Source organism: Lagenorhynchus albirostris, chromosome 15 (genome assembly GCF_949774975.1).
Source record: "Lagenorhynchus albirostris chromosome 15, mLagAlb1.1, whole genome shotgun sequence".
Classification (NCBI taxonomy): domain Eukaryota; kingdom Metazoa; phylum Chordata; class Mammalia; order Artiodactyla; family Delphinidae; genus Lagenorhynchus; species Lagenorhynchus albirostris.
Genome location: NC_083109.1, coordinates 45,932,915 through 45,959,111, shown reverse-complemented (window position 1 = coordinate 45,959,111; position 26,197 = coordinate 45,932,915). Strand labels below are relative to the sequence as shown.

Here is a 26,197-nt window from a genome sequence, read left to right as displayed (position 1 = left end):
CCTCCTTAATCATTCTCACTGTATTTACCCCTGAACCCTTTTCTACATCCTGTTTTCTTTCTGACATACCACTACTCACCCACCCACTCACCTCACCTCCAACTTAAAAAAAAAATCACTTCCTGCAGTGCCTTCATTAAGAGACAAAATAGTGCTCTGTGCTTTGGTACACTTACAGTGCTCTGTGTTCTGTTAAAAGAGTGGCTTAGTTACCCCAGGCCTTTAGTTATTTGTATTTCTTAACCCAAGTTCTAATTTTAAAATGTTACTGGTTCAAGTGGCATTTTTTAAAAAAAAACTAATTGTGAGTTATCATTTTTGCTTCCTGTGCTAGGAACACCTGGCTGTTTATAGTCCTTATGGTATAATTTCTGTGTAATGATTATTACTCACTTTATGTCTAACACATAATGCTTTCACTGTTAAGCAAGGTGAGGCTGTTGAAATTATATGAGGAATTTGAGTCAAATTTTACAGCCTCTTCATGGTTCTGCCTTTGGAGGTTTGTTTCATTTTTAAGTCAGTACAAATTTGTTACGGTGTGTATTCATTTTTCATTTTAAAAGTCCATAACTAGTGCTTCCCTGGTGACGCAGTGGTTGAGAGTCCACCTGCCGATGCAGGGGACTAGGGTTCGTGCCGTGGTCTGGGAAGATCCCACATGCCGCGGAGCAGCTGGGCCCGCGAGCCATGGCCGCTGAGCCTGCGTGTCTGGAGCCTGTGCTCCGCGACGGGAGAGGCCACAACAGTGAGAGGCCCGCGTACCGCAAAAAAAAAAAATGTCCATAACTAACTCGAATGCATAGTTAATAAGTACAGAGGCAAATCACTTCGGATACAAAGAAAACTGCAGGACAGCTGTGGAAACCTAGGTTCTAGTCCACCAACAGTTGTGTGACCTTGAGCTGGTCATTCAGCTCCCCTGACCTGCCTTCGTCACCAGAAATGAGGGGCCTTGAATACTATGTAAAGTAAGGCCACAGATTTTTTTTCTCTAGTAGAGCAATGAGCCTTAAAGTAAAAAAAAGTCTAAAGCTGTTAGTTTTGCAAAGCAGCGAGCAATGAATATTATCGTCTGTATCCCATCTGAGTATTTGTATGTACCTGTTTGTTTGTTTGACCAATCCCCGTGACCATAAGGACCTTTATCTCCTTAAAACTCTAGAGTCATTTTAAAGGCTGCAACCCCGGGTAGTCACAGCTGATTTGTCAGTCTGAAAATGTCCTGGGAATGGTAGAGAAAAACAACTTGCCCTTTCTCAGTCCTCTTAGAGGTGGGTTATTGCAGTGTTAGCTGGTCTAAGAACTGGGCCCTCCCCTTGTAAGTGGTGTATTTCTAACCCAAATTGTCTTAGCCGTACTCACACATAGATGTAATTTTATATTCTGAATTTTTTCCTTTTTGTATACAGTGTTTTCTCTGCATCATGGCAAAAGCCAGTCACTGAATCTAAAACAGCCTGATGGAGTGACTTGTTACAGTATGTTCAGTGCCACAAGCATGGTAGCAACAGGAAAGTGGAATCGACTCTTACAATTATATAAAAACATCCCTTGAAAAGGCCCATTAACCAGCCCCAGTTTTTTCAATGCCAATATTGATTCAGAGTGAGATATCATAATAGTCCAGAAATTGATGCTGAGATATTAGTTGAGTAAAGCTGAAGATGGTATTGAGACAAAAATAGAATAACAAGCAGCTTACAAGGAGAAAACTAAACCCCGTGGCTATACTTTAAGGAGCACCCAGCTGTGTAAAACTTTGAAAGGTCCAGGTCAGAGGTGCAGGTGATTGAAACCGGGGCCTATGGATACACATCTCAGGGCTGGGTGTTTAAAGATTCTGAAATAGAGATTTAAGATGCAGCAGTTCGGGCTTCCCTGGTGGCGCAGTGGTTGAGAGTCCACCTGCCGATGCAGGGGACATGGGTTTGTGCCCCGGTCCGGGAAGATCCCACATGCCGCGGAGTGGCTGGGCCCGTGAGCCATGGCCGCTGAGCCTGCACGTCCGGAACCTGTGCGGAGAGGCCACAACAGTGAGAGGGCCGCGTACCAAAAAAAAAAAAAAAGATGCAGCAGTTCTAAGATGATCTTCCCAATAAGCCTTTCTCTGGCTTTTTATTGGGGTAAATATCTTATTTTAAGTCTTGAATTTAAAATAGATATGAAAGTCAGTGTCGGGGGCACTGCAGCTTGGATGTGTTTAGAAAATGGGCCTGTGAAGAAGAGTTAATGAGATCAGCATCATTTTGCCTGGAATTAGAGGGCCAAGAGGTGTTTGTGATTTTTCAGTGTTTGAAGGGTCGCAGTAGAGAAGTAAGACCAGTGGATGTCTGTATGTACTGAAGACAGAGCAGGAACATGGAAGTTTTACATTCATTATTGAAAAGAACTTTCTGCTTGGGAGGTGATGGATTCCCATAAAGCTGGTGGTCCTTTTTCGTTCGAGGTCACGGGCAAATTTTTTAAATTATTTTGAAAAAAGTTCAAGCTTACAGAAAAGTTGCAAGAATAGGACAAAGACCTCTAATATTCCCCTCACCCAGATTCCTCAACTCCTTAACATTTTATTTCTTTTTCCCTTTCTGTTTGTCTCTCTGCCTGTCTATGTGAAAGCATGAGACTTCTTTGAACCATTTGAGAATTGCAGATATGATGTCCCTTACATGATCACTGTATAACCCTTCTAATCAGGAAACTAACATTGATATACCAATCCACAGGCCCCAGTCACAGTTCACCAACTGTCCTAACACTTTTTTCTTTTCTGGTCCAGGACCCACCTGTGAACCAGTGTTGCCATGTCTCTCGATTCTATCCCAGTTTGGAACCATTCTTCCATCCTACCCTGTCTTTCGTGTTCCTGACAGTTTCATAGAATAAAGCTCTCATCCCAGAGGGTGATCCTCAAGCTGGGTCCGTCTGATGGTTCCTCATGACCAGACGGTGATCATGTTTTCTTGGCAGGAATACCACAGAAGTGAATCATGACATCAGGGGCAAGGTCACAACTGCATTTAAGGGTCTTTCTGTCCCCATAATTTAATGGCAAATTGCCTACACTGTCCAGTCAATCATTCTTCATTATCATATTGATCATGAAACCTTAGAAGGGGAATAAATATTTCTAACAGGGAAGCAGTTATACCACGTTTCCTTCACTTCTCTTCCAAGTCCAGTCTTCTTAATGAGAAAGTAAAGATCTGTGTGAAGCTACTAATTTAAAAATTTGTGATTCTGTAATCTTTTTCTTGTTTAAACATAGGCACACCCCAACCAAGGAATGGATTGTGTTCCCCAAGCAAAGACTAGGTGTTTGGATTTTGGACACCATTGTCCCTTTAAAAGAATTTTGGTTAAATAGTGGTTTCCATTCTAGATTACAATAAGCAGAAAAATTTACTAAACCTATAATATAGCTAACAGTGTAACTTCGGGGTTTTTTTAATAGGAGAAAATCGACTGAAGGAAAACAGAAGCTAATAATTAAGGGCTCCCAAGTGGACGTGGCCTCAGCCCTTTCCCTCAGGAGGCCAGCCTGAGCGCCCATCCTCCTCTGGACTCCTTTGATTCACAGTCTTGTTTTGTTTTGTTTTGTTTTTTAGCATTTTTCTCTTAGACATTATGTGATTTCTCATTCAGCCTTGGTTAATTAATGTCAACTTAGATTACCAGTTTGGCTTCAGTTGAAGCTTGTACTTTGGTGGTCTTTGAGCAGAGCCATCTGTGGTTAAACCTCCAAGGGCTCTTTTTGAGACTGGGATGGCTTGCTGTTCAGCAGTTTTACCCTCTAGCCCCTTGGTTTTGGCTGCTGCCACCTTTTCTGCTGTCCAGTTTCACCTGCTTCTTGCCCAGGCTGGGTGTGCAGGTGGGCATGTCAGCTCTGTCCTCTAGCTTCCTGCCAGCACTTACCTGAACATCACAAGCTGTCTCTACTGGCGGTACCTCCGGGGACTAGCAGTCAGTGACGAATCATGGCGATGTTATCAAGTTATAAAAGGAAATGCCTTCAGTTCCAAGTAGTGGTGTCAGGGGACCTGGTCTCCCGCAAATGTGAGTAAGGCCAAGTCTGCTTCTCAGAGATCTCTTCCTAACTCAGCCACGTGGCCCTGCCCAGGCCTGTCTGGTTGAGAGCAGAGCGAGCCCTCAGCCTTCAGTCCAGGATGGATTTATGGAAGCCTTGTGTGTGGAACCCCCACTGTTCTCAGAGATGCTGGCCATGTTGTATTTTGCATATTTATCTTGTTTATTGTCTGCCCGTCCCCCTTGAATGTCACTGCCTGAGGGCAGGGACCTTGGTTGGCTCATTTACCAGGTCAGTCTTCACCTAGGGCAGAGCCTGGCTCACCACTGCACTCAATAAATAACTCTTGCTGAATGAATGAACCTGCTTCCCAGCCTTTTCTCACTACGTTTCCCCATTTACTTTGAGAATCTTGTTCTTTTTGCTTCATATTGGTGTCCTTTTTGCCTTCCCTAGTGACTGCTAAGTACTTTTGTGTCTTGAGTTTCAAATGCAGCTGGCGTTTTCTGCTTCTTAGAGAGACCAGAGAAGCATTCTCACAAAGGAGATCGTGTTCTAAATCTGCCTGCCTGTTACCGATCAGTGTAATTTATTCATAAAATACATTCTTTTTGTATTATAGTGAAAAGAAGAGATTGGACCTGGAAGGGAAACTCTATGAATATAATCAATCTGATACATGCAGGTAAGATATGACAAAGTTTTAAAACCAATTTGCCTAAATTAATCAAAATTTAACCCTAATATCAATATATGTTACAAATACCATAGTTGTAGTCCTGTTGCCGTTCCTTATTTCTAACGTGTAATCGTTTCAAGTAAACACTGCAATTTAATACAATCACTATTAAGTGTAAGAATAAATTTGATGGAAGTATAAGATAAAAATTATTGTATTTTCATTATTTGATATTGGTGTTATTTCAGGAATCTTTTGCTTAAAAAGCTTAAGAATAAGATACATTATAGTCTTACTTATCTTTTTGGTCACAATTTAAACACATTGAATCTGTGAATGATTGAGTCATAATTATTACAGCTGACCTTTCAACAAACTGTTGTAGGCAGGGTTACATGGTGTCTCATTTGTTCATGGGTGTATGACAATGACTGTTAAAATTATTCTGAGCAGTGGATAATATACATATTATCCTTTTTAGGTTACTTACTCTAACATTAAGAGCAAACTCTTAATATTTTAATTATATTTTAAGGAAACTGAACTTTATCCTTAAGCCAAATATATGGTGTAACCTCCAATATTATTCATAGGAAAGTTCTCTGGCTGTGATAGAGTTAAGTTTGTGACATATCCACTTCACAGTACGAGTGAGAAATGAAGACATCTCATCCAGAAGAGAGAGAAACCAAGAATACTTTAAAACCAAAGCACCCATCAGGTCCATTTTTCCTCATCTCCAAAATTATTCTTGCGCTTTGTTTAGTGTCCATACTTCCAAAGCTACCAGAGTAGACAGCCATGTGTTTCTAGCGGCTCCAAAAGAGACAGGGAGAGTCAGCAAGACAGTGGAAGAAATAGCAGTGATGTGGGTGCTGTGGCCTCAGAAGTAGGCCCTAAGTCTGAGAGGATCGTGGCAGTTGCCATTTTTCTAGCCCCTGACTACAGGGACAGAAGACAGGGCATAGACTCTTCCTACAGCCTGTTCCCAGGTGGCTTCCCGGCATAATGGTGGTAGGCCGGGTGAGATGAGAGACCAGTGGGAATCTTCACCAAGCTTCGGCTGGCTGAATTTGTTCCCCTCTCTCAGCCTCTTGTTTCCTGGAAGACAGAGGGTATGGTTTGCTAAAAATATGCTTTCTTTGCCCATAGGATAAAATCCAAACCATCTAACATGGCTGCCTCAACCTGATTCCCCCAGAAGGCAGAGTCTGAGACAAGGGTTAGTGTGTAGGTGGTCGTTTATTTTAGGAAGTGGTCACATAAAGGGCTGGGAAGAATGGAGTAGGAGCTGGTAACTGCTGTGGGCACCTGCAGCTCCATCTCTCTGCTCCTCCCAAGTGTCCATTCAAGGGAAGGAAGAGGGGGGCTCTTTACCTTTCGGTTCCTGACCCCCGTTGGTCAGGGCCATCTCAGGAGGTGTTAACTCCTCCGCACCTCCAGGCTTTCCCTGCTGCAAATTCAGAAAAGCAGCCCCGGGAAAGCAAGATACCATGGGCGGCGGATGCAGGTGCTGCCAGGTTGCTGCAGCCGTGGCTGCAGGAAGAAAAGCTAGGCCAGGAGGAGGTGAGGTGGTGCGGTGGTATACCAGAGCTTCTATTGTCTGCCCCTGTTTAGTTTTCATCATTACTATCTCTTGCCAGCCTCTCCCTAAAATTCTTCATGGACTGAATCCTCGGTTTCTGGAACGTGACAAGGTCTTGTATAGTGAAGCAGGTAGACTTTCTTGCCAGGTGCCTCTGTTTAGTCTCAGCCTTGCCAGCACTTAGCCAGGCAACCATGGGACAGTAACTTCAGTATTCTGTGCCTCTGTTTCTTCATCTGTCAAATGGGGATGGAGATAGTTATGAGAACTTAATAGAGCCTTAAAGCAGGGTCTGACCCAGAGTAAGAGTCAATAATTTATCGTTTATGACCATTTTTTGTCAGTTTCACTGTTACTCTTATTTATTGCCTCTGAGCTTTCCAACATGCTGTTTCCTCTGCCGGAATGTTTTCCCCTCATCTCACTCTTGCTTTCCCCAGTTTTGGGTTAACTGTTAATTCATCCTTCATGTCTCAGCTGAAAATTAATTTCCACTGGGAAGGCCTCCTGGGCCCCTTTAGCTAGGTCACATTGCCCAGTCTTTAAGAGTCCCTTGCAGTTGTGCTCATAGCAGCCATCACACTATATTGTGTGTATCTAAGTTTTGTTTCCCTGTTGTCCCAAGCTGCATGGCTTTTGTATGCAGAGTGCTGACTGTATGAATGACTGCATGGAGGGCTGGATGACTTGATGTGGTCAGCTTCGAGGGTTAACGTGAGGGCGGGAGTGAAGCTAGACGTTGGGTGGAGAAGGCGTGGTTCCTATTGAACATACTCCAGGTGGACTCTGGTCGCAGCCAGCAGCCTCCCCAAGTGCCTATGTGGGAAATTATGTCGGGTTCCACCTCTGTTACCGTTACTTGTGTTAAAAACGGCAGGCATGGACAGCAGTACACCCAGTCCTGAGTTTTTTGTTCGGAAGGAAAAATGGGGACAGCCAACCAAGATCAAAGCACAGAATTATTAGCACGATAAAGAGTTTCTTGAAAATTATTGGCTTAGAGGTGGGAGTTTAAGGTCTGTTGTTGTTTAATTTTTAACATCTCCAGCATCTCTGCAAATCTGTTTTTGAGGGTGAACATTTTTATAGTTTGCAACTTATTTTCGCTTGATGAGAGAATGTTGAATAAGTAATTGAGCCAGCAGTGGAAAGGCTACATACCAGGTGCTCTTATGACTTAAATACTTGTGAAGAAGAAAGAGCTGAGAGGAGCAGTGTTGGTAATGAGGGGAGAGGGGCTGCACAGTTCTAGCCGCCCGCTGTGTCTTTTGATACTGCATTTTGGATGAGAGTCTCCAAAGGTTTCTTCACAATTTGAGTAGAGTGACAATCTATATATTGTTATAAAATATTTTCATAATACAGTATGTTATTGCAGTTTCTAAAAAAATTTTTAAGTACCTAAATGAGAACTTTTGGGGCATTTTAAATTTCAAAATTTCTTAATGTTTGTGGATTGTGGTGCATAGTTTGATTCTATTTCTGTATGAGCAGGTAGTTTTGAAATTGTCACATAAAAGAATGCCATTGGGCTGTTCATCTGAAAAGGGCCACCTAGGCACGGCTCTTGACACCACACTTAATTTTGAGAAAGAAATCCATATAAATCTGTATGTGTGAGTGGTGTAATGTGGTCTGGTATCCATTTCTCAGGAGAGTTATGCCTAGAGGTGATACCTCAGTGATGCTGCATTAATTTCCTCTCTAAAAATGCACATGCATCCTATCCTTTAGGCTGCAGCGTTTGGGTAAAATACCTTAGAATACATTGTCTCATTAACAATTTTGTTAAATTCTCCTCCTTAGAGTTGTTCAAGTCTAACTCCATCGTTTAAAAATCTGCTTTTATTCTTCTAGAGTTAAGCTGAAGTATTTAAAACTAAAGAAATACCTGAAGGAAATATGTGAATCAGAAAAGAAGGCTCGTACTCGAAACCAAGAATATTTAAAGCGGTTTGAGCAGGTCCAGGCTCACGTTGGACACTTTACCACAAATTCAGAGAAACTGCAAGAACTGAAGGTGACATCTCATTTTGTACTGTTTTCTTTTGTCCTTTTTAGCTAAGATTGGGACTAGTGAGTAGTAAGTTTCTAGTCCGTGGCAGTCACTGATGTTCAGTTGTTCACCCGTAGGTTAACTGTCAGTTTTCTCTGGGAATTAATTACCATGTGACCAGATTTTGATCAGAGTACTGGAGATTGCATTTTCTCAGATTTCTGCTTTAGTTGAGGAATTACTGGAACATCTATACTTTGTTACTCTACACAGGTAGTTAAACGGGCACGGCCTCTGGCCACACCTGACCTGGCGCCTGGCACATGGGATCTCTTGGCCTCAGGACTGAATTTGAGCAACATCAGGTTCCCTGTGGAGCCTGCTTCCTTCTTCAGAGGTTCTTTTTCTGTGGCCTGAGCCCCACTGTTCTGGGCAGGCCGGGTGTCAGGGGGAGACTGGGGGGAAGAACTGGCCCAAGGACTTCACCCTCACGCCCATCGACTCTGCGAGCCAGAACAGCCACGCCTTCCCTGCCCTCTCCGACCCTGGCCCCCACTCCCTTAGGCTGCCTGGCAACCTTCTGCTTTACAAACTGTGTCAAGCATGGAGGGCTAGGCCTTATTTCTCACCATTTGTGCTGCTCAGGGCTTTGCCCAACTTAACCCACCTGCGTACTGGTTACCAGAGAAGTTGGCTTCAGCACTTCCCTTTCTTTTTTTTCCTCTCACAGTTTTCCCCTAGTACACAGGAAAAGAATTATTTAAGTACACAGGAAAAGAATTATTATAATGAACATTCATGCTGTGGTCTGAATGTTTGTGTCTCCCTGCCCAAATTCATATGTTGAAATCCTAACCTCCAAAAGTGATGTTATTAGTGGATGGGGCCTTTGAGAGGTGCTTAAATCACGAGGGTGGGGCTCTCATGAGCAGGATTAGTGCCTTGTAACAGAGGCTCCAGGGCACTCCTGGCCCCTTCCACCAGGTGAGGACACAGTGAGAAGGTGGTAGCTCTGAACCAGGAGGGGTCTGTCACCAGAAGGCAGCCGTGCTGACATCTTGTGGAGGACTTCCAGCCTCCACAACTGTGAGCAATACATATCAGTTGTTTATAAGGCACCCAGCCAGTGCAGTTTTATTACAGCAGCCTAAATGGACTAAGACAGCTCATGATCTAACCAGATGCAACAGTTGTAAATATTTTGCTGTATTTGCTTTGCCTGTGTCTGTGTATGTATGTTTTTTCCTGAGCCATTGAAAGTATGCAGCAGAACCCATGACATTTCTCCCCTAAATACTTGAGTGTGGATCCCTTAAGAACAAGAACAGTCTCCTCCATAATCATACCATTATCACACCTAAGAAAATTACTAATGATTCCATAATATTATTTAATATTCAGCCAGTTTCCACAGTTCCCTTCAAAAGTCTGTTTTTCCAGACCAGGAGCCAACTAGGGTACACATTACATTTGTTATTGTGTCTTTTTTAGTCTCTTAATCTAATTTGGTTTCCTACCAGTCTTCTTTGTTTTGTTTTTTTTTTTAAATGATACTGGCTTTTTGAAGAAGTCAGGCCAGTTGCTTGTAGAATGACTTACATTCTGAATTTGACTGGTTATTTTAACTTGTGTATCATCCCCTGTGTTTCCTGTAAACTGGAAATTTGGTCTAGACTAGCACTGCCCAGTAGAACTTTGTGGTGATGGGAACCTTCTGTCTCGGTACTGGTGCTGTCTAATACAGTAGCCACTAGCTGTACATGGCTACTGAGCACTTAACATGTAGCTTGTGACACTGAGGACTGAGTTTTTGTGTTAAATTTAGTTAATTAAATTTAAATAGTCACAGCTGAGGTTATACATTCTACTGCATCCCGTCAGGAGGCTCATGAGCCATGATGTCAGGTGGTCTTGTTTGAGCCAGGCTGAGTTTGATGGCTTTGTTAACATGGTGACCTCTAGGTCTCTCTATTGTAAGGTACCTTTTTTCCCTTTGTAAATTAGTAAATAATCTGTGGAGTGGTGGCTTGACATCTTGGGAATACCTTGTTCCTCAACAGCCTTTTGCCTAGCGGTTTTAGAATCCATTAATGATGCCTGAATCAGTTATAGTGGAGGTTGTGAAATGGTGATTTTCTAATTTGATCTCATCTTTTACATTTGTTAGCTGGCATTCTTCTATGAAGAAGAGCTTTCTTTCCTTCTTTTTCTCCCTCTCTCTGTCTAAATGTCACTCTGGGCTTGTGAATCTTTATTTAGTCATTATATTATCAATTACTGTAATTATTCTTTTGTTGCTTACATTCTCCCAAATTTTGCCAGTGAGAGTCTCTTCGAGTTGGCTCCTGTGTCCTTTTGACAAGATGTTCCAGGTTTACCTTATACTTCCCTGCCTCAGACTTGGAATTAGCCTCTTATCTGAGGAGCTGTGGTTCCTTTGGGTGGGTAGGGGTATTTAGAAACCAAGATCTGGAGGCTAGATGTGCTCAAGCAATAGTGAGTCTTAGCTACAGCACTCCAGGTTTTTCCTCCTAGTGTTCAAGTAGAATGCTTAAGGCTCAAAAAGCAATTGTTATCAACATTGTAAACCTCTTTTCTTTTCAGAGAGTTCAAAGAGAAAATAAAAGTGGTGGACAAAGCAGGGAATTTCTTCTTCCCAGTGGAATAAAGGAAGTAATAGAAGTTTTCCTCTTATTTTCATATTGATGCTTTACTTAATTATTGATTTCTTATTATAACCAAATGTGAGAGGGAGGAATTTGAAAGGAAGTATCATCCTTTGTAAATATTTTAATATTGAGAGCGTTTGTTGTGTATAGTATGATGTGTTAAAAAAAAAAAACTTGTCTCACGAGCTACTAAAGAATATGAGCATAGGGGACCATTTTCAAGAAAAGAATGATAAACTGTATTTCTAGGACTATGTAAAGCTTTACTCATAAATATCATTTAAAAATGACACAGATATTCCTTTTTGAATTTTGGAGAAGGAATGCCTTTTTAAAAATCTGCTGATGGCATAAAAGGGCAGGTCATGTAGCTGCAGTTGGGAAACATACGTGTTCTGTGGAAAACTGTACATTGGCTGTGAACCAGCCAGTGATGCCCGTGACACCACCAGCTCAGCAAGCTGTGCAGTGAGTGGAGTGTCCAAGCAGTGGGGGTCGTCGTGTTTCTTCCTGCCTCTTCCTTTGTGCCACGGCCAGTTGTGGCCTTAGGAATACCAGAGCCACTTGTCTCCCTTAATCCCACCCCACTCCCGTGTCACCTCACGGAAGTCTTAGGAGAGAGGTATTCTGGTCAGCACCTACGTGGTGTATTTGCCACATACCCCAGAATGCCCGGGGCGTTTTCCCTTGACTAGAGTATAGTTAGTGCGAATGAACTTCTAACTGGTGGAAGTCCAGAAAGTGAAACAAGGTGAAGCATTGTGAGAGAAGTGGGGATTTTGCCCAAATTATATTAAGTGAATTTCTCCCTCTTTGTAAGACAAGGCCCACTTAATTGTAGAATGTTAAAATCTTTTAAAATGGGCTGAAAAACTTTTTGAAAAGCCATTTCAACTGATTTTATGAATTATACTACTTTATTTGGGGTCCTATAATAATTTTCAGGGCTTTATAAGGATAGTGATGTATCATGTAGTTTTGTAAATACAGTTTTGTGGCCATATTGCTACTTGTCAGATGGATAAAGAGGGTGAATAAATTCAGTTCACAAATATAAATAGGAGAATCACCGGTGCTGTGAAGAGGGTGCCCCTCTCTCCCTCTTCTTGCCCCCTCCCCGCCTCTCCCCACCCCGCCCACTTCACCTCTGTTTTCCCTCCCTCCTCGCACTCCCCACCTTGGCAGCTTTAGTGGAAGGGCCCAGCTGGTCCTTAGAGCAGTTTTCCTCAGGTGCCCTTTGCTCTTGTCTCAGGTTGGCTTTTCTCTGAAGCTGACCCTGAGACAAGGGTTCGGATGTAAGTGGCTTATTTGGGAAGTGCAAGGATGCCGGGAGGCAAGTGGGGAGCTGAGACAGGGAAGGACAAGTGGCCGGAATGGGGGTATTAAGTCAACTACCACAGTCGGCACCTGGAGCTTAATTCCGCAGGGGAACTCCACCAAATGGTTCAGAGCATTTGGGAGATGCATAGCCGGGCTCCTGAGCATCCCTGATTGAGGACTGCTGGGGGAAGGGCACAGGTGTGGGGAGCTCATTAACCGTGTGCTCCTGTAGGCAGAGCAGCCTCCCCAGGCTCTGAGGGGCCTTAAGCACAGAGACAGGGGTACTGGAACTTAGGAGCACTGAGAAAGATCCCATGGCCACGTGTGGAGCACTGCCAGCATCTGCTTTGGCCTCCTGCATTCAAGTGCTGGGCTTGGGGCTGGCATGTCAGGGCTCAGGGAGGGTCCCTGGCCAGGAGCGGGTCATCATCTGGTCATGTCTCCCCTCTGCCTGAAATCCTTGAGTGCGCAGCCTTCTCGGGACAAAGCCCAGGCGCTGATCTCTGCCTGCCAACTACCCACAGCTTCAGCCTTCTGACCACACACAAGTTCTGTTCTCTCTGTCCCTCTCACACAGCTATACGGATGTGCACATTTTCTCTCCCCACCCTGTCCCCTTCCACCCTCTCCCTCCATCCCCAACCCTCGCTCCTGTCTCCCCTGCTCCCCATCCCAGTCTTCCTCCTGCCATCTCCCCTCCCCTCCTCCACACCTCCATCTCTTCCCCTCTCTCTCCCACTGCATGTCTTCGCACCATGCCTCCACATCTTTATCTCCCACACATGCGCGTCTGCACTCTCTGCTACACACGTGCTGAATGGTTTGTAATTCCTTGAATGCGCCACATTCTGTCCTATGTCCTTCGACTTGGAGGACATAGAGGAGACCTCGCTCCCTCTATGCTGCTGTAGGTCTATGTCATATGATCTACATAAGCACCTCCTTCACGGTACTGTCATTGTTGCGTGTCTGTTTCCCCACCTCACCGTGAGCTCCTTTTCTTACTGTTTCCGTGCTCTCAGTGGCACATAGTAAGTGCTCAGTAAGCACTGACTGAAAAGTAATTCTTTCATATTCTTGTTTTCTCTTATGGACCGTAAACAACTATGTGAGGATGAACGTGTGTGATTGGACCCATGGCAAACCACCCAGGAGCATTTGTGTTTGATAGCAGAGGCATTTTGAAGACATAATGTCATTATTTAAAGAAGTGATCTTGTTGAAAATTCAGTCATCAGGTTACATGTGCCGATAGAGCATAAAATTTGAAGAGAACAAATCTTTTGAGCTCTCATACAATTCCTGCTAAGCACTGTGACAGCCACTGTGGGCAGAGCATGACCTTCTGGCTCCTGAAGACAAAGTCTGTAGCAAACCCCATTTTTTTGCCTGTTAATATGTCCTAGTTGAATAAATAAATATTCCTCCATATCTTTTGGTAAAAGTTCCACATTTAAGAGGAAGCCCATATACTGGAAAAAAAATCGGAGAGGGAAAAACAAAAAGACTATGAATCTCTCATATTCATCTGAGAGTCACATTAGTTTATTTAACTCTCTGTAGCCATCCTTCAACTGTAATGTGCAGAGGCCAGGCCAGCTGATCTTCAGTGTCAATTCAGCTCTGTAACAGAATTACTGTACAATTTCAAAGACCAGTGAAAAAAGGAAGCTTATGAAAAAGGTAATAGTGGCACTTTCAGGCAAGTGGTGATGTGACGAGGGAAAACTGAAGGAATGTAAGTGAGAATACAGGAGAAAAGAAGGAAACAATGAAAACTGGGGCACATTGTGAGTATGGAGAGATCCAAGACATGCCAGGACCTCCAACTCCTCTTCCCACGACCCCAGATTACCGTCAGCAGATTTCATTAGTTGAGCTGAAATGAATCACCTGTGCAGAGTAAGGAAGTGAGTAGGAAAGGCCTCCTAAATTTAGGTGGGCAGCAGCAAATCCAGTGCTGTGAAGCAGTACAGGACAGAGCAAGTTCCTGATTGGGAGATGAGAGGATTGTCCTTAGAGAGGCTCTAGGCCAGCAGGTGCTACTGAGGCGTGAGTCGTTTGGCCTTTGAAGCAGCAGCTCTGACTGTGAGGAATCTAGGCCATGTGGGAAGAAGGGAACAGGGACCTGAGTCTGCACCCAAGAGAAAGGATGCAGTGCAAGCCCTCCTGTATTGTGGAGATAGAAGAGGCCCATGGGACCTGATTCAGAGAAGAAATAGGGAATAAGACGTGAAAGACTGATGGTCAGAGAAATAGATGTACATGAGGACACATGTTCTACTGCTTCATCAGGCATTTTTAGCTGGAAAGTCTTGGAGAGATTCATCTGTGCAATGTTTCCCAAACTTTAAAAAAAAAAACCTTTTAAACATAGTATAACCCTTTGTTTAAATGCAGATAAAGGAGGAAGTAGAACTGGGGAGCCCTGTGGGTTGAGAGTCCCTGCTCTCCAGTGTTCAGGAGGTGGATTGGATATATAATAACCGAGTACTGTATATATAAATAAAAGGCAAAGAAGGAGCGCAAAGACAGTTGTAGGTGCAAACCCACGGTCCTAGGTCATGCAGAGTTACAGTTTGTGTCGATTATCAATTTATCATAGTAACTTGTAAAATTTCAAATACATTGTATAGTGTTTATTTGCATCATTAATTTGGAAGAGTAACTACAGTTCAGTTGTTTCGTATGCATTGAGAACAATCTGCATTGGACTTTTAAATTTTTTTTTTTGCAGCACATGGCTCTTCATTGCGGTGAGTGGGCTTCCCTCTAGCTGTGGCATGCGGGCTTCAGAGTGCGAGGGCTCAGTAGTTGTGGTGCTCAGGCTTAGTTGCCCCGCGGCATATGGGATCTTAGTAGCCCACCAGGGATCAAACCAGCGTCCCCTGTATTGCAAGACAGATTCTCAACCACTGGATCACCAGGGAGGTCACCCTGCATTGGACTCTTGAAGATACTTTTCCTGCTGTTCTTTATGAAGTCCTGAAGCAGTTAGCACTTTTTTGCTTCAGTAAAATGAATTGAATAATACTCTTATATTTCCTTGAGAAAGTGCTCTTTTGGAGTTGTGGCTCTGAAATGATTCCATAGTGAGGAAATCAGGTACAATGCCTGTTGCATGTTTATAACTGATCTCAAAGAGCATAAGAAAACATTTGTAGCCACAGGAACAAAGAATTTTTGCTTAAGGTTTATTATTTAATAAATCTCTGTTTACTTTGTCTATTTTGTAAATCACCCCTCATCTCTTTCTAAAGGTATTTTCTCTTGGAATTTGTAGAGTGTGCCTGTTTAAATCTCTTGGGGTTAAAAATTAAATATCTGTTAAGTTCAAAGGAGTAGATATAGAACAGAGAGATGTAAATTGTATTTTCTTAATTGCCTTCTTTATCTTTTCTTGGCTTGTTTTGTCATTTTTACTGGCCTTATGAAACTTTGATTTAATTAGGTCTCTATTTATATCATTACTGCCAATCTACTGTGTTAATAGCATTCTGATAGAGAAAAAAGAAATCCCTGCTTAACATATTAAAAATGGGGCAGCATATAATACCTTTTAAGATAGTTTGAGGGAGACAAGTCAATTTTGGTTATTATTGTCTGTTCACTTTTTGTGTGTCAAAACAAAAGTTCGGGCCTATTTTATCTTCAGACTGAGAACTAAGAAAACAGTTTTCTAATTTGGTTATCTTATAGGTGTGTTTCCAATTGCAGTACATCACTGCCTCATTTAGAAAATGTTCTGATACTTATCTGTGATGGACCACAAGCAGAGACTTTTTAAGGCTTTACTTACTAACATATGAATCAAAGTGCTTTTTATGTGTTGCTTTTAAGAAAAAGTCATTTTATGATGGAATCACTTTCATCAATTATAGTGTGGTAATGACACAGACATCTTTATGAGTTATTAGCATGAGAGCAAACTTGATGCCTGTGGTGCTGATCATTGACATCTACAGTGTATTTGTATCCGTAAAAAATGGAGTTTGCAGGGGACACGGGTTCGTGCCCTGGTCTGGGAAGATCCCACATGCCGCAGAGCAGCTAGCTCCGTGAGCCATGGCTGCTGAGCCTGCGCGTCCGGAGCCTGAGCTCTACAACGGGAGAGGCCACAACACTGAGAGGCCCGCGTACTGGGGGAAAAAAAAAAAATTGGAGTTTGTTTCCAGTTGATGATCTAGCAAGTAGTATACTCAGTTGCTATGACAAGTAGGACCATGATATTGTGTGGATACCATACAGATAAGAAATCAGTAGGATTGCTTTCTCTTCCTTTTTTTAGGGCAGAACTTTTCAGAAGAAGCACCGTCAAATGTGTAACTTTCATGATAAAGTAACTGGATTTTTCATGATAGCTTAATATATCAAGGTTTTATTTCCTAGATTGATGAAGGACTAAGTGAAAATCCATCAAATGTTATTTTATTTAAAACATGTAACATTTTATAGAATTCAGCTTTTGATGTGTTATTTGTGAAATTGTTTTCTAAGATAAATTGAATTTCTCAGCAGTATCAGTTTTTACTTTCTCTTTACTGTTCCTTTTATGCTGTAAAGTCTGAAACATATAAATAGGTGCTAGTTGTAATAATATCCTCCACAAAATCAAACTTTGTTTATATTTAGATTGAATATGAGACTCAAATTAAGAAGATGCAGCTACTCTCAAAAGATAGCCTGGGAAAAAAAGGTGAACTGAAAGATGAAGACAGAGGAAAGGTAATAAATTAAAATGATAAACTTTCTGTTAACGGAGGGTTTTTGGCGTGTTCATCTTTTAGGATACTGTTGTAAATAAAATCGTCTTATTACAAAGATCTTTTTGATTAAACTTTAAGTGATTATTTAAAGACATTTGCTTATAGAGTATTGCTTTAATGTATAATTCAATTAAATTTGCTGAAAGGCAGTCACTGTGGCTGTAAGAGATAGATTCCAAAGAAAACCTCAGTGTTGTTAGTAGGTGAAATTTTGTTTTTCTAAATAATGCTTTGTAGCTGCCTTTTTCTTAGTTCCAGAAATGTTTTAAATGAAAAGTAAATGAAATGTGGCATTTTGCTTCTTTTCTTTGTATACGTAATTTTGTACATTTTAACCTTTTCATAGATAAAGTGGAAAGAAAGGATTGCATATCTCAGCAACAGACAAAATGAATGGCAAGGAATACTTAAATAAATTCTGCTATGTATCTGCCGTAATGCAGGCTTCTAATCCTCCCGCCTATCTCCATATAAATGATTCTGCTCAAGACCATAGATGTTTTCTTCACTAAAAGCAGTAAAGCTCTTTTAGATGAAATGTCTAAAAACATCTTGTAATAACTTGGAGCATGCTGGCAAGAGTAGTCACTTGTGACTATGTGTGAAACCCCCTCAGCCAGTCGATATTGTAATAAGCAAAAATGGGAGCATCACTCCATTATTCAGAGAAGCCAACAGCGTGCTTCCTCCTTAGGCTGCAGCATTCATTAAGAAAAGCTTACTGGGCTGAAAGCTGGAAACAGATGATAACGGGATATGATTTTCATATTTAATGCTTCCCTTGGAAGAGTATGTGTGCTACAGATTGATAGAAGAATCAACTGCTACTTTACTAAAAGACTTTCAGGTTTGCCCTATAGCTACCGATGGAATCATTCAGCCAAGAAATTAACTTTTTCTCCTTTTACCTGTTTTATATATCTGCTAAGCAGGCTGCCGGGCTGCCAGTAAATGTTATTATGCAGTTAACTGTTTGGTATTTAAGACTCTTATCAGAAAAGAAACAGAGGCCACACTATTTTGTTTTTATAGTAGGAGCAAGGTTTTAGTTTTTCTTTTTTCCGTGCATTAACAGGCATTAATCTGAGTTTATAGGAAGTTTTAGTTTTCCTTCCCAGAGATTAAAAAGTTAAAAAACCTAGAACTTTAGAGCATTCTTTAAACTGTAAGATACAAAACACCAAGCTCCAGCAACCCTGACCTATATAAAAAGGCCTTTAATGATAAATGATTTCTCTGCCATTAGATGTATACCAAATGTGGTATGATGTGATAGACTTCTGAGACATTCAGACAGTTTTTCTGTTTGACATTTGGTCTTGAAATAATTGATGTGTTTTTTAATCTATAATCTAGTTTGTTCTTTCTGTGCTGTTCCTGATAGACACCTTGTTAGTATGACAGTGTCAATGGTACTTAAATAAAATGGGAGACTTTTTTTTATATTTGCACTACTGATTCCTTACCTTACATATAGTTATATAGTTTCCTTTTAAGTCATATTTAAAATTAGGGCAAGAGACATATAGCTGACAACTCCTTAAAATGTTACATAGAATAATTAGAAGTGTTTCCTTTTTACTGGAATGTGTCATCTCCTTAAAAACTTTGATTTTTGACTGTATGTAAGACTCAATTAGGTAAAATTTTGAGACGTAGCTTGCCTTTTTCAATTTCCCATTGATGTTCTATCAATTAAAAGGTAAAAATATTTCAGCAGAACCCTGAATTAGTTAACACTTACTATACAGTAAACCAGAACAATTCCTTACCGTATGGGGTATGTGTTATCTTTCAGCAGTCACATGAGCTAGTCTCTGTGCCCAGAGCGCTGGTCTCCAGGGACTGGCCTGAGCACGGTGGTTGAATTCAGTAGATCATGGCTGAGTGCGTGCTCTGTTTGAGAAGCTGCAGCAGGTCCCTCTAGGAATGCCACGATGCTTGCCCTTGAGGCGCTTCCCACAAAGCGATGTTCTTTCTGAGGCCTAGGATAGTGTGTGCTGAGTCCCAGCTACATGGAGAAAGAAAGTTTGCTTCCTCTGCAACGAGTCCTCCATGGCCTAGGGGAGAAGGTGGTGTGTGAGCTGGCGTGAAGGGTGGGGAGGGTGCCAGTCACTGGGTATTTGATAGACATTCTTGGGTCTGAAGATGTTGTGAGTGAAGGAGTGGAAGCCGGAAGCCCGGCGAGAAGCCATCAGTCTGGCTAAAGGCGAACATTCTTGCAGGGAAGTGGGAGAAAATGAGCTTGGAAAGGGGCATCGTGGAACTCAGTCCAAGGCTCGAGGATTGAAAATTTCCCCCTGGAATCAGTGTGTGTGCACGTGCATGATGGGGCAGGTGAAGCAAGGACTGGGGCTCAGAGCAGTTACATCACAGGCGCAGGAAGGCAGGGCTGGCAGTGCTGAGCAGGATGCCCTGGAGGAAGGAGCTCATGGGGCGAGAAAACCAGGGTTCATTCAGACGCAAGGAACGAACCGAGGGCCTGAGTTGGGGTGGCCATTGAGATGGAGAATGCCAATGAACGGGAGAGGAGCTGTCAAATTAATGATAATTCTGAGTTATGAAAAGATAGCTTTAAGAAGTGGTTGTGCAACTTTCAACCAGAAGCAGCAGCTTGAATGCGCCACTAAGAAGAATGATCAGGCAGTAGTTGTCTATTTTTTCAATGTAGAACTTTAGCTCGGTTTTATAATAGGAGTCCAGTGTTTTCATGCATCCAGTTGCTGCTCTTCAGTCATGTGTTCTCTGAAGAGAAGTAATCATTGATCTGTTCATCCCCCAAGATTGTTTCTAATATTAGTCTACTTAGTAAACTCTTATGTTGTTGTTGTTAATAGACAGAAAAGACAAAGTTCCGGTCCCCATTTGACTCCTCACAAATTTTACTATAATATAGTAATCCTTCTCTATTACACATTGCCATTTTTTATTTTGGGGTGAACCCTCGTTCCATTGGTCTCTAGGCATGTTCCTCTTGTTGCCCAGCTTTTTTGTATCAGCAGTGACTAGAGCATACACATAAAGACACATCAAAACATATACACCCAGGAGAGGTGGATATGGCATTAGTGAATGAGAGCATGAACCTTGAGGTGGGATTTGTGAAGTTTCTTTGAACTGTTACACTGTGAAATATGTTCTACTAAAAGCAGAAGTGAGCTGGATACTTCACAGAAAGATTATACTCTGCCAGGGCTGGAGAATGTGGAGGACCAGAGAATTCCATCACAGGGCTAAAGGCTGGTTGGGGAGTTCCACTTCCTCTGTTGTAAACCTCCCTGCAAGGGTCACGTGGAGAATGACTCCACGTGCAGCTTGTTACTTCCCCTTCTAATCCTAATATTAACAATGGGGAACAGTGACTGCACACGTATTTTGTCAGGGGCAGCATTAAGCACTTCATATTCATCAACTCATTTAATCCTGTCAGCAATCCTGGAAGTAGATACTATCGTATCCTCATTTTAGAGGAAGTCTCAAAGAAGTTGGTTAACTTGCCCAAGACTACACTGCTAGGCAGATCCCAAACTCAAACCCAGACCATGTGGCTTTAGCATCCATGTTATTAGCCATGTTGCTACACTGCCTTCCAAGGTAGTATGGGTGAAATGCTCCTCGAAAGTCAGGAGAAATTCCTGGTCAAATAAAAACAGCCTAGCCATATCATGTGAAGTATTTCAGTTATTCATTTAGATGCTGCATTTTCACCTAACCTTGGGAGAGAGTGAAATGGTCTCCCTTGGTGGTATAATAGTCCAGCTGAATCAAGTGAGATCTGATTTTGCACTGGTTGAATTGAGCAAGAAATTAGGCATACACTTCAGATTCATTATTGGGGATTTTTTTTTTTCAAAAAAAGCTGTGGTTTAGTAACACAATTTGAGTTTAACTCATTCAGTTTTGAGTATTGTGGCATAAGAGATGGGCACTGGAATCCGCGTATTTGGGTTTGGATCCTGTGACCGAGAGCAAATTGTCCGACCTTGTAAGTCTTGCTGGAGTGAGTATAATAACAGTGGTTGATTTGAGGGTTTAAAAAGGTAATGAATAGAAGTCTGCTTGACACCTGGTAAGTGCTTGGCACGTGTTCAGTGATCCTCTTGCCCCTGTCCCCACTGTCACTGTCGTCAGCCATCTTCCTTCTCCACTGGGGTGGCCGTATGAGGGTGTCCCTGGCTTTCTACCACTTACCTATGGGAGTGGGGACAGAGAGGCTACCTACCAATTAGGAAACGAGAAGTAAAGCCCTTGGTGGTAGCAACTCATAATAGATGATTTTAGCATGATTACAATACAGAATAACTTACAGGACATACCTTTGAAGCCTGAATTTAATGAACCCATTTAAAAATTTAGGTAGTTCTAACCTCTATTGGATTTAGTGGCCAGTAACATCCCCTCTTGGCCTCAGTTGTGAAAATTTGGTTGAGTCTCGAATCTACCCCATTGGCAAAATGAAGAGTTAAAAATCACATTGTCATGGTGTCTTAGTCGGCCTGGGCTGCCATAACAAAATAGCACATTCTGGGTAGCTTAAACAACAAATTTATCTTCTCACGCTTCGGGGGGCTGGATGTCTTAAGATCTAGGTGCCAGCTGGGGTGGTTTCTGGTGAGAGCTCTCTTTGGTTTGCAGACGACTGTCCTCTCTCTGGGTCCTCGTATGTCCTTTTCTCTGTGCACGTGTGTGGAGAGAGGCAGATCTCGGGTCTTTTCCTCTTCTAAGAACATCAGTCTGTTGGATTAATAGACCTCACTGAACCTTAGTTACCTCCTTCCAAGCCCCATTTCCAAATATAGTCACGTTGGGGGAGGGCTTCAACATAAGAATTTGGGGGGGCACAATTCAGTTTATAACACGCAATAAAGTAAAATAATTCCTTCAGGATTGTTATATGTAAATTTTTATTAAGGGATTTTTGGAAATCTTCTCAATGTGACTTAAGGGCTTGTAGAAACTAAGAGCAGTAATTGTACTGTGTGAAAAGCTGGAAATTGGGTTTGACAGCTCCATTTTAACATTCTGCATTTATCTTGTTACTTACCAATTCCCTCGTCTGTGGGGGAAAAATAATAAGAAAAGATAAAATTACTGCAGTATTCTGCAAAACATGGAGTATAACATAAATATATTTTTCAAAGTACAATAATATTCAAGATCTACCTGCTTTGAAAACTGTAAGCAGTTATTATTAACTGAGACACCATTACAGTAGTTCTTAACTTGCTGCTGGATCCATCAGCATGTCCTCTCCCCTTTCTGCCAGTAAAGATGAACTCCTGATTTTAAAAATATTTTCAACTGTATTCATTTGCTTTGCTGTCACTTTCCCCAGCTCCCAATATGTTTTCAATTTATTTAAACTAAAAAAAGTTTTACCCATTTCTTTCATCTCCCACCCCCAGCCTCTGGCAATCATCAGTCTGTTCTCTGTATCTATGAACCTGGTTTGTGTTTGTTTGTTTTAGATTCCAAATGTAAGAGAGATCATATGGTATTTGTGTGACTTATTTCACTTAGCATAATGTCTCAAAGTCCATCCATGGTGTTGCAGATGGCAGGATTTTCTTTTTCATAGCTGAATAATACGCCATTGTATATTTTTACAACTTCTTTATCCATTCAGCCATCATTGGACACTTAGTTTGCTTCCATATCTTGGCTGTTGTAAATAGTGCTGTAGTGTACATCGGGGTGCAGATATCTTTTCAAGATAGTGTTTTCATTTTATTCAGTTAAATACCCAGAAGTGGAATTGCTGGCTCATATGGTAGTTCTATTTTTAATTTTTTGAGGAGTCTCTATACTGTTTTCATAGTGGTTTCACCTGTTTACATTCCCACCAACAGTGCACACGGGTTCCCTTTTCTCCACCTCCTCCTCAACACTTGTTATTTCTTGTTTTTTGATAATAGTCATTCTAACGTGTGAGGTGATATCTAATTGTGGTTTTGAGTTACATTTCCTTGATGATTAGTGAAGTTGAGCATGTTTTCATGTACTTTTTGGCCATCTCTGTCTTCTTTGGAAAAATGTCTATTCAGATTTTTCTGCCCATTTTGTAATCAGATAATTTTTTGCTCTTGAGTTGTATGAGTTCTTTATATATTTTGGATATTGGCCCCTTATCAGATATATCATTTGCAAATCTTTCCTGCCATTCAGTAGGTTACATTTTTGTTGATGGTTTCCTTTTCTGTGCAGAAGCTTTTTAGTTTGATCTGGTCTCACTTGTTTATTTTTGCTTTAGTTGCTTTTGCTTCTGGTATCAGATTCAAAAATCATAGCCAAGGACTTATGTCAAGGAGTTTACCACCTATGTTTTCTTCTAGGAGTTTTATGATTTTGTAAAACATTCAAGTCTTTAATTCATTTTGAGTTAATTTTTGTATATGGTGTTAGATGATGATCTAGTTTCATTCTTTTGCATGTGGCTGTCTAGTTTTCCCAGCACCATTTATTGAAGAGGCTTTTTTTTCTACTGTATATTCTTGGCTCCTTTATTGTAAATTAATTGACCATATGTGTGGGTTTATTTCTGTGGTCTCTATTCTGTTCCACTGATCTATGTGTTTGTTTTTATGCCAATACCATACTGTTGTAATTACTGTAGCTTTGTAATATATTTCAAAATAAAAGAGCATGATGCCTGCAGCTTTGCTCTTCTTTCTCAAGATTGCTTTGGTTATTTGGGCCTTTTGCATTTCCATACAAATTTTAAGATTGTTTTGTTTCTGTGAAAAATTTCATTTGAATTTTAATAGGGATTACATTGAATCTTTAGATTGCTTTGAGTAGTATGGACATTTTAACAATATTAATTCTTCTAATCCATGAGCACAGAATATCTTTCCATTTATTTGTATCTTCTTCAGTTTTTTTCATTAATGTCTTATAGTTTTTAGTATATAGTCTTTCACTTCCTTGGTTATATTTATTCGTAGGTATTTCTTATGCAGTTATGAATGGGATTGTTAATTTCCCTTTCTGATATTTCATTATTCATGTATAGAAACTCAACATTTTTGCATATTGATTTTGTTTTCTGTAACTTTACTGAATTGGTTTATTAGTTCTAACAGTTTTTTGATTGAGTCTTGAAGGGTTTTCTATATATAATACATATCATATGCAAATAGTGACAATTTTACTTGTTCCTTTCCAGTGTGGATGCCTTTTATTCCTTTTTCTTGCCTAATTGCACTGGCTAAGACTTCCAATACTATATTGAATAAAAATGGAAAGAGTGGGAATCCTTGTCTTGTTCCTATCTTAGAGGAAACGCTTTCATTTTCACTGTTGAGTATGATGTTAGCTATGGGCTTGCCCTATATGGCTTTTATTATGTCGAGGTGTGTTCTCTCTATACCTGCTTTATTGATACTTTTATCACGAATGGATGTTGAATTTTGTCAAATATTTTTCTACATCTATTGAGATGATCATATATTTATCCTTCATTTTCTTAATGTGGTATATCACATTTACAGATTTGCAGATATTGAACCATCCTGTACCCCTGGAATAAATTCTACTTGATTGTGGTATATGATCCTTTTAATATATTGTCAGAAATTCCCTGTCCAGTGGTTAGGACTTGGTGCTTTCACTGCTGTGGCCTGGGTTTAAGCCCTAGGCAGGGAGCTAAGATTCCACAAGCCGTGTGGCACAGCCAAAAAAAAAAAAAATATTGTTGAATTCAGTTTGCTAATATTTTTTAGGAGTTTTGCATCTATGTTGATCAAGAATATTGACCTGTAATTTTCTTTTCTTGTGGCATCTTTGTCTGGTTTTAGCATCAGGGTAATACTGGCCTCATAAAATGAGTTTGGAAGAGTTACCTCCTTTTCCGTTTTTTTGGAAAAGTTTGAGAAGGATTGCTTCTTTGAATGTTTGGTAGAATTCACTAATGAAGCCTTCGGGTCCTGGACTTTTGTTTATTGAGAAGTTTTTGATTACTGATTCTACCTCATTACTAGTAACTTATCTGTTCAGATTTTTTTGAATTTATCCACTTCTTGTTGGTTGTCCAGTTTGTTGGCATATAGTTGTTTATGGTAGTCTTATGATCCTTTATATTTCTGTGGTATCAGTGGTAACATCTCCTCCCCAATATTTTTTAAGAGGTACAGATGGATAACTGTGACAGGAAAAGGAAGGAATGAACTAAAACCTTGGATTACAGATTTACCTCAAACACTTAACTACAAAAAGTAATAGGAAGGTATAGAAAAGTTGATCATTATGTCAGATCCTTAAACACTGACACATACTCCTTCCTTTGGCTATAACAGCTGTCTCTCAAAAACTTTTCAATTCCTAATATTATACCACTGTCAATAATAATGTGAAACACAGCATTTTTCTCTTCAGCTTCCCTGGCTCAGAAGCTGCTTTGAGAAGACATATAATAATATTCAGAATTTTAAGGTTAAAGACCACCCTATTTTCTGTTGCTAAGCAAACAAAATGACAGACTATTTTTTAAAAAAAGAGACAGCTGTCTGAGCCATTTCAGACATAGCATTGCCTTATAGCGAGCAGCAATTAGTTTTTGCAGGTTTCTTGTAGTTTTGCAGGTTTCTTTTTTGTTATGCAAGTTTAAATAATTGCTGGTGGGAATGTAAAATGGTGTAGCCACTTTGGAAAACAGTTCACAGTTCCTCACAATGTTACCATTGTGTACCAGTGTACTCACAACATAGTTACCATATGACCCAAAAACTCCACACTCAAGAGAGGTGAAGACATATGCCCACACAAAATCTTGTACACAGATGTTCATGGCAGCAGTGTTCTTAACAGCTGAAAAGTGGAAACATCTCAAATGTCCATCATCTGACAAATGGATAAACAAAATATGGTATATCCATGCAATGGAATATTATTCAGCCATTAAAGAGAATGAAATACTTATATTTGATACAACATGGAGACACCCTGAAAATGTTATGCCAAGTAAAAGAAGCCACAAAAAATACTGGAAAACAAACTAATGGTTATCAGTGGGGAGAGGGAAGGGGGAGGGGCAGTATGCATTACTGTGCCAATTAAATGTGGACTGTGGAATGGAAAATACATCAATGTTAAATTTCCTGATTTTGGTCATTGAACTCTGCTCGTGAAAGAGAATGTCCCTGTGCTTAGGAAGTACACAC

At 40.9% G+C, this 26,197-nt stretch overlaps 1 protein-coding gene across 6 annotated transcripts in view; it reads left to right on the top strand.

Annotated features, from left to right (window-relative positions):
* KIZ (kizuna centrosomal protein) overlaps positions 1-26,197 on the top strand; it is a 113,670-nt gene that overhangs the window by 1,089 nt on the left and 86,384 nt on the right. For all 6 annotated transcript variants that reach the window (XM_060123021.1, XM_060123019.1, XM_060123017.1 and 3 more), the window contains exons 2-4: positions 4,647-4,709; positions 8,146-8,308; positions 16,906-16,998. In XM_060123021.1, coding sequence (XP_059979004.1) covers positions 4,647-4,709; positions 8,146-8,308; positions 16,906-16,998 — 319 coding nt within the window. The remainder of the gene's footprint in view (positions 1-4,646; positions 4,710-8,145; positions 8,309-16,905; positions 16,999-26,197) is intronic.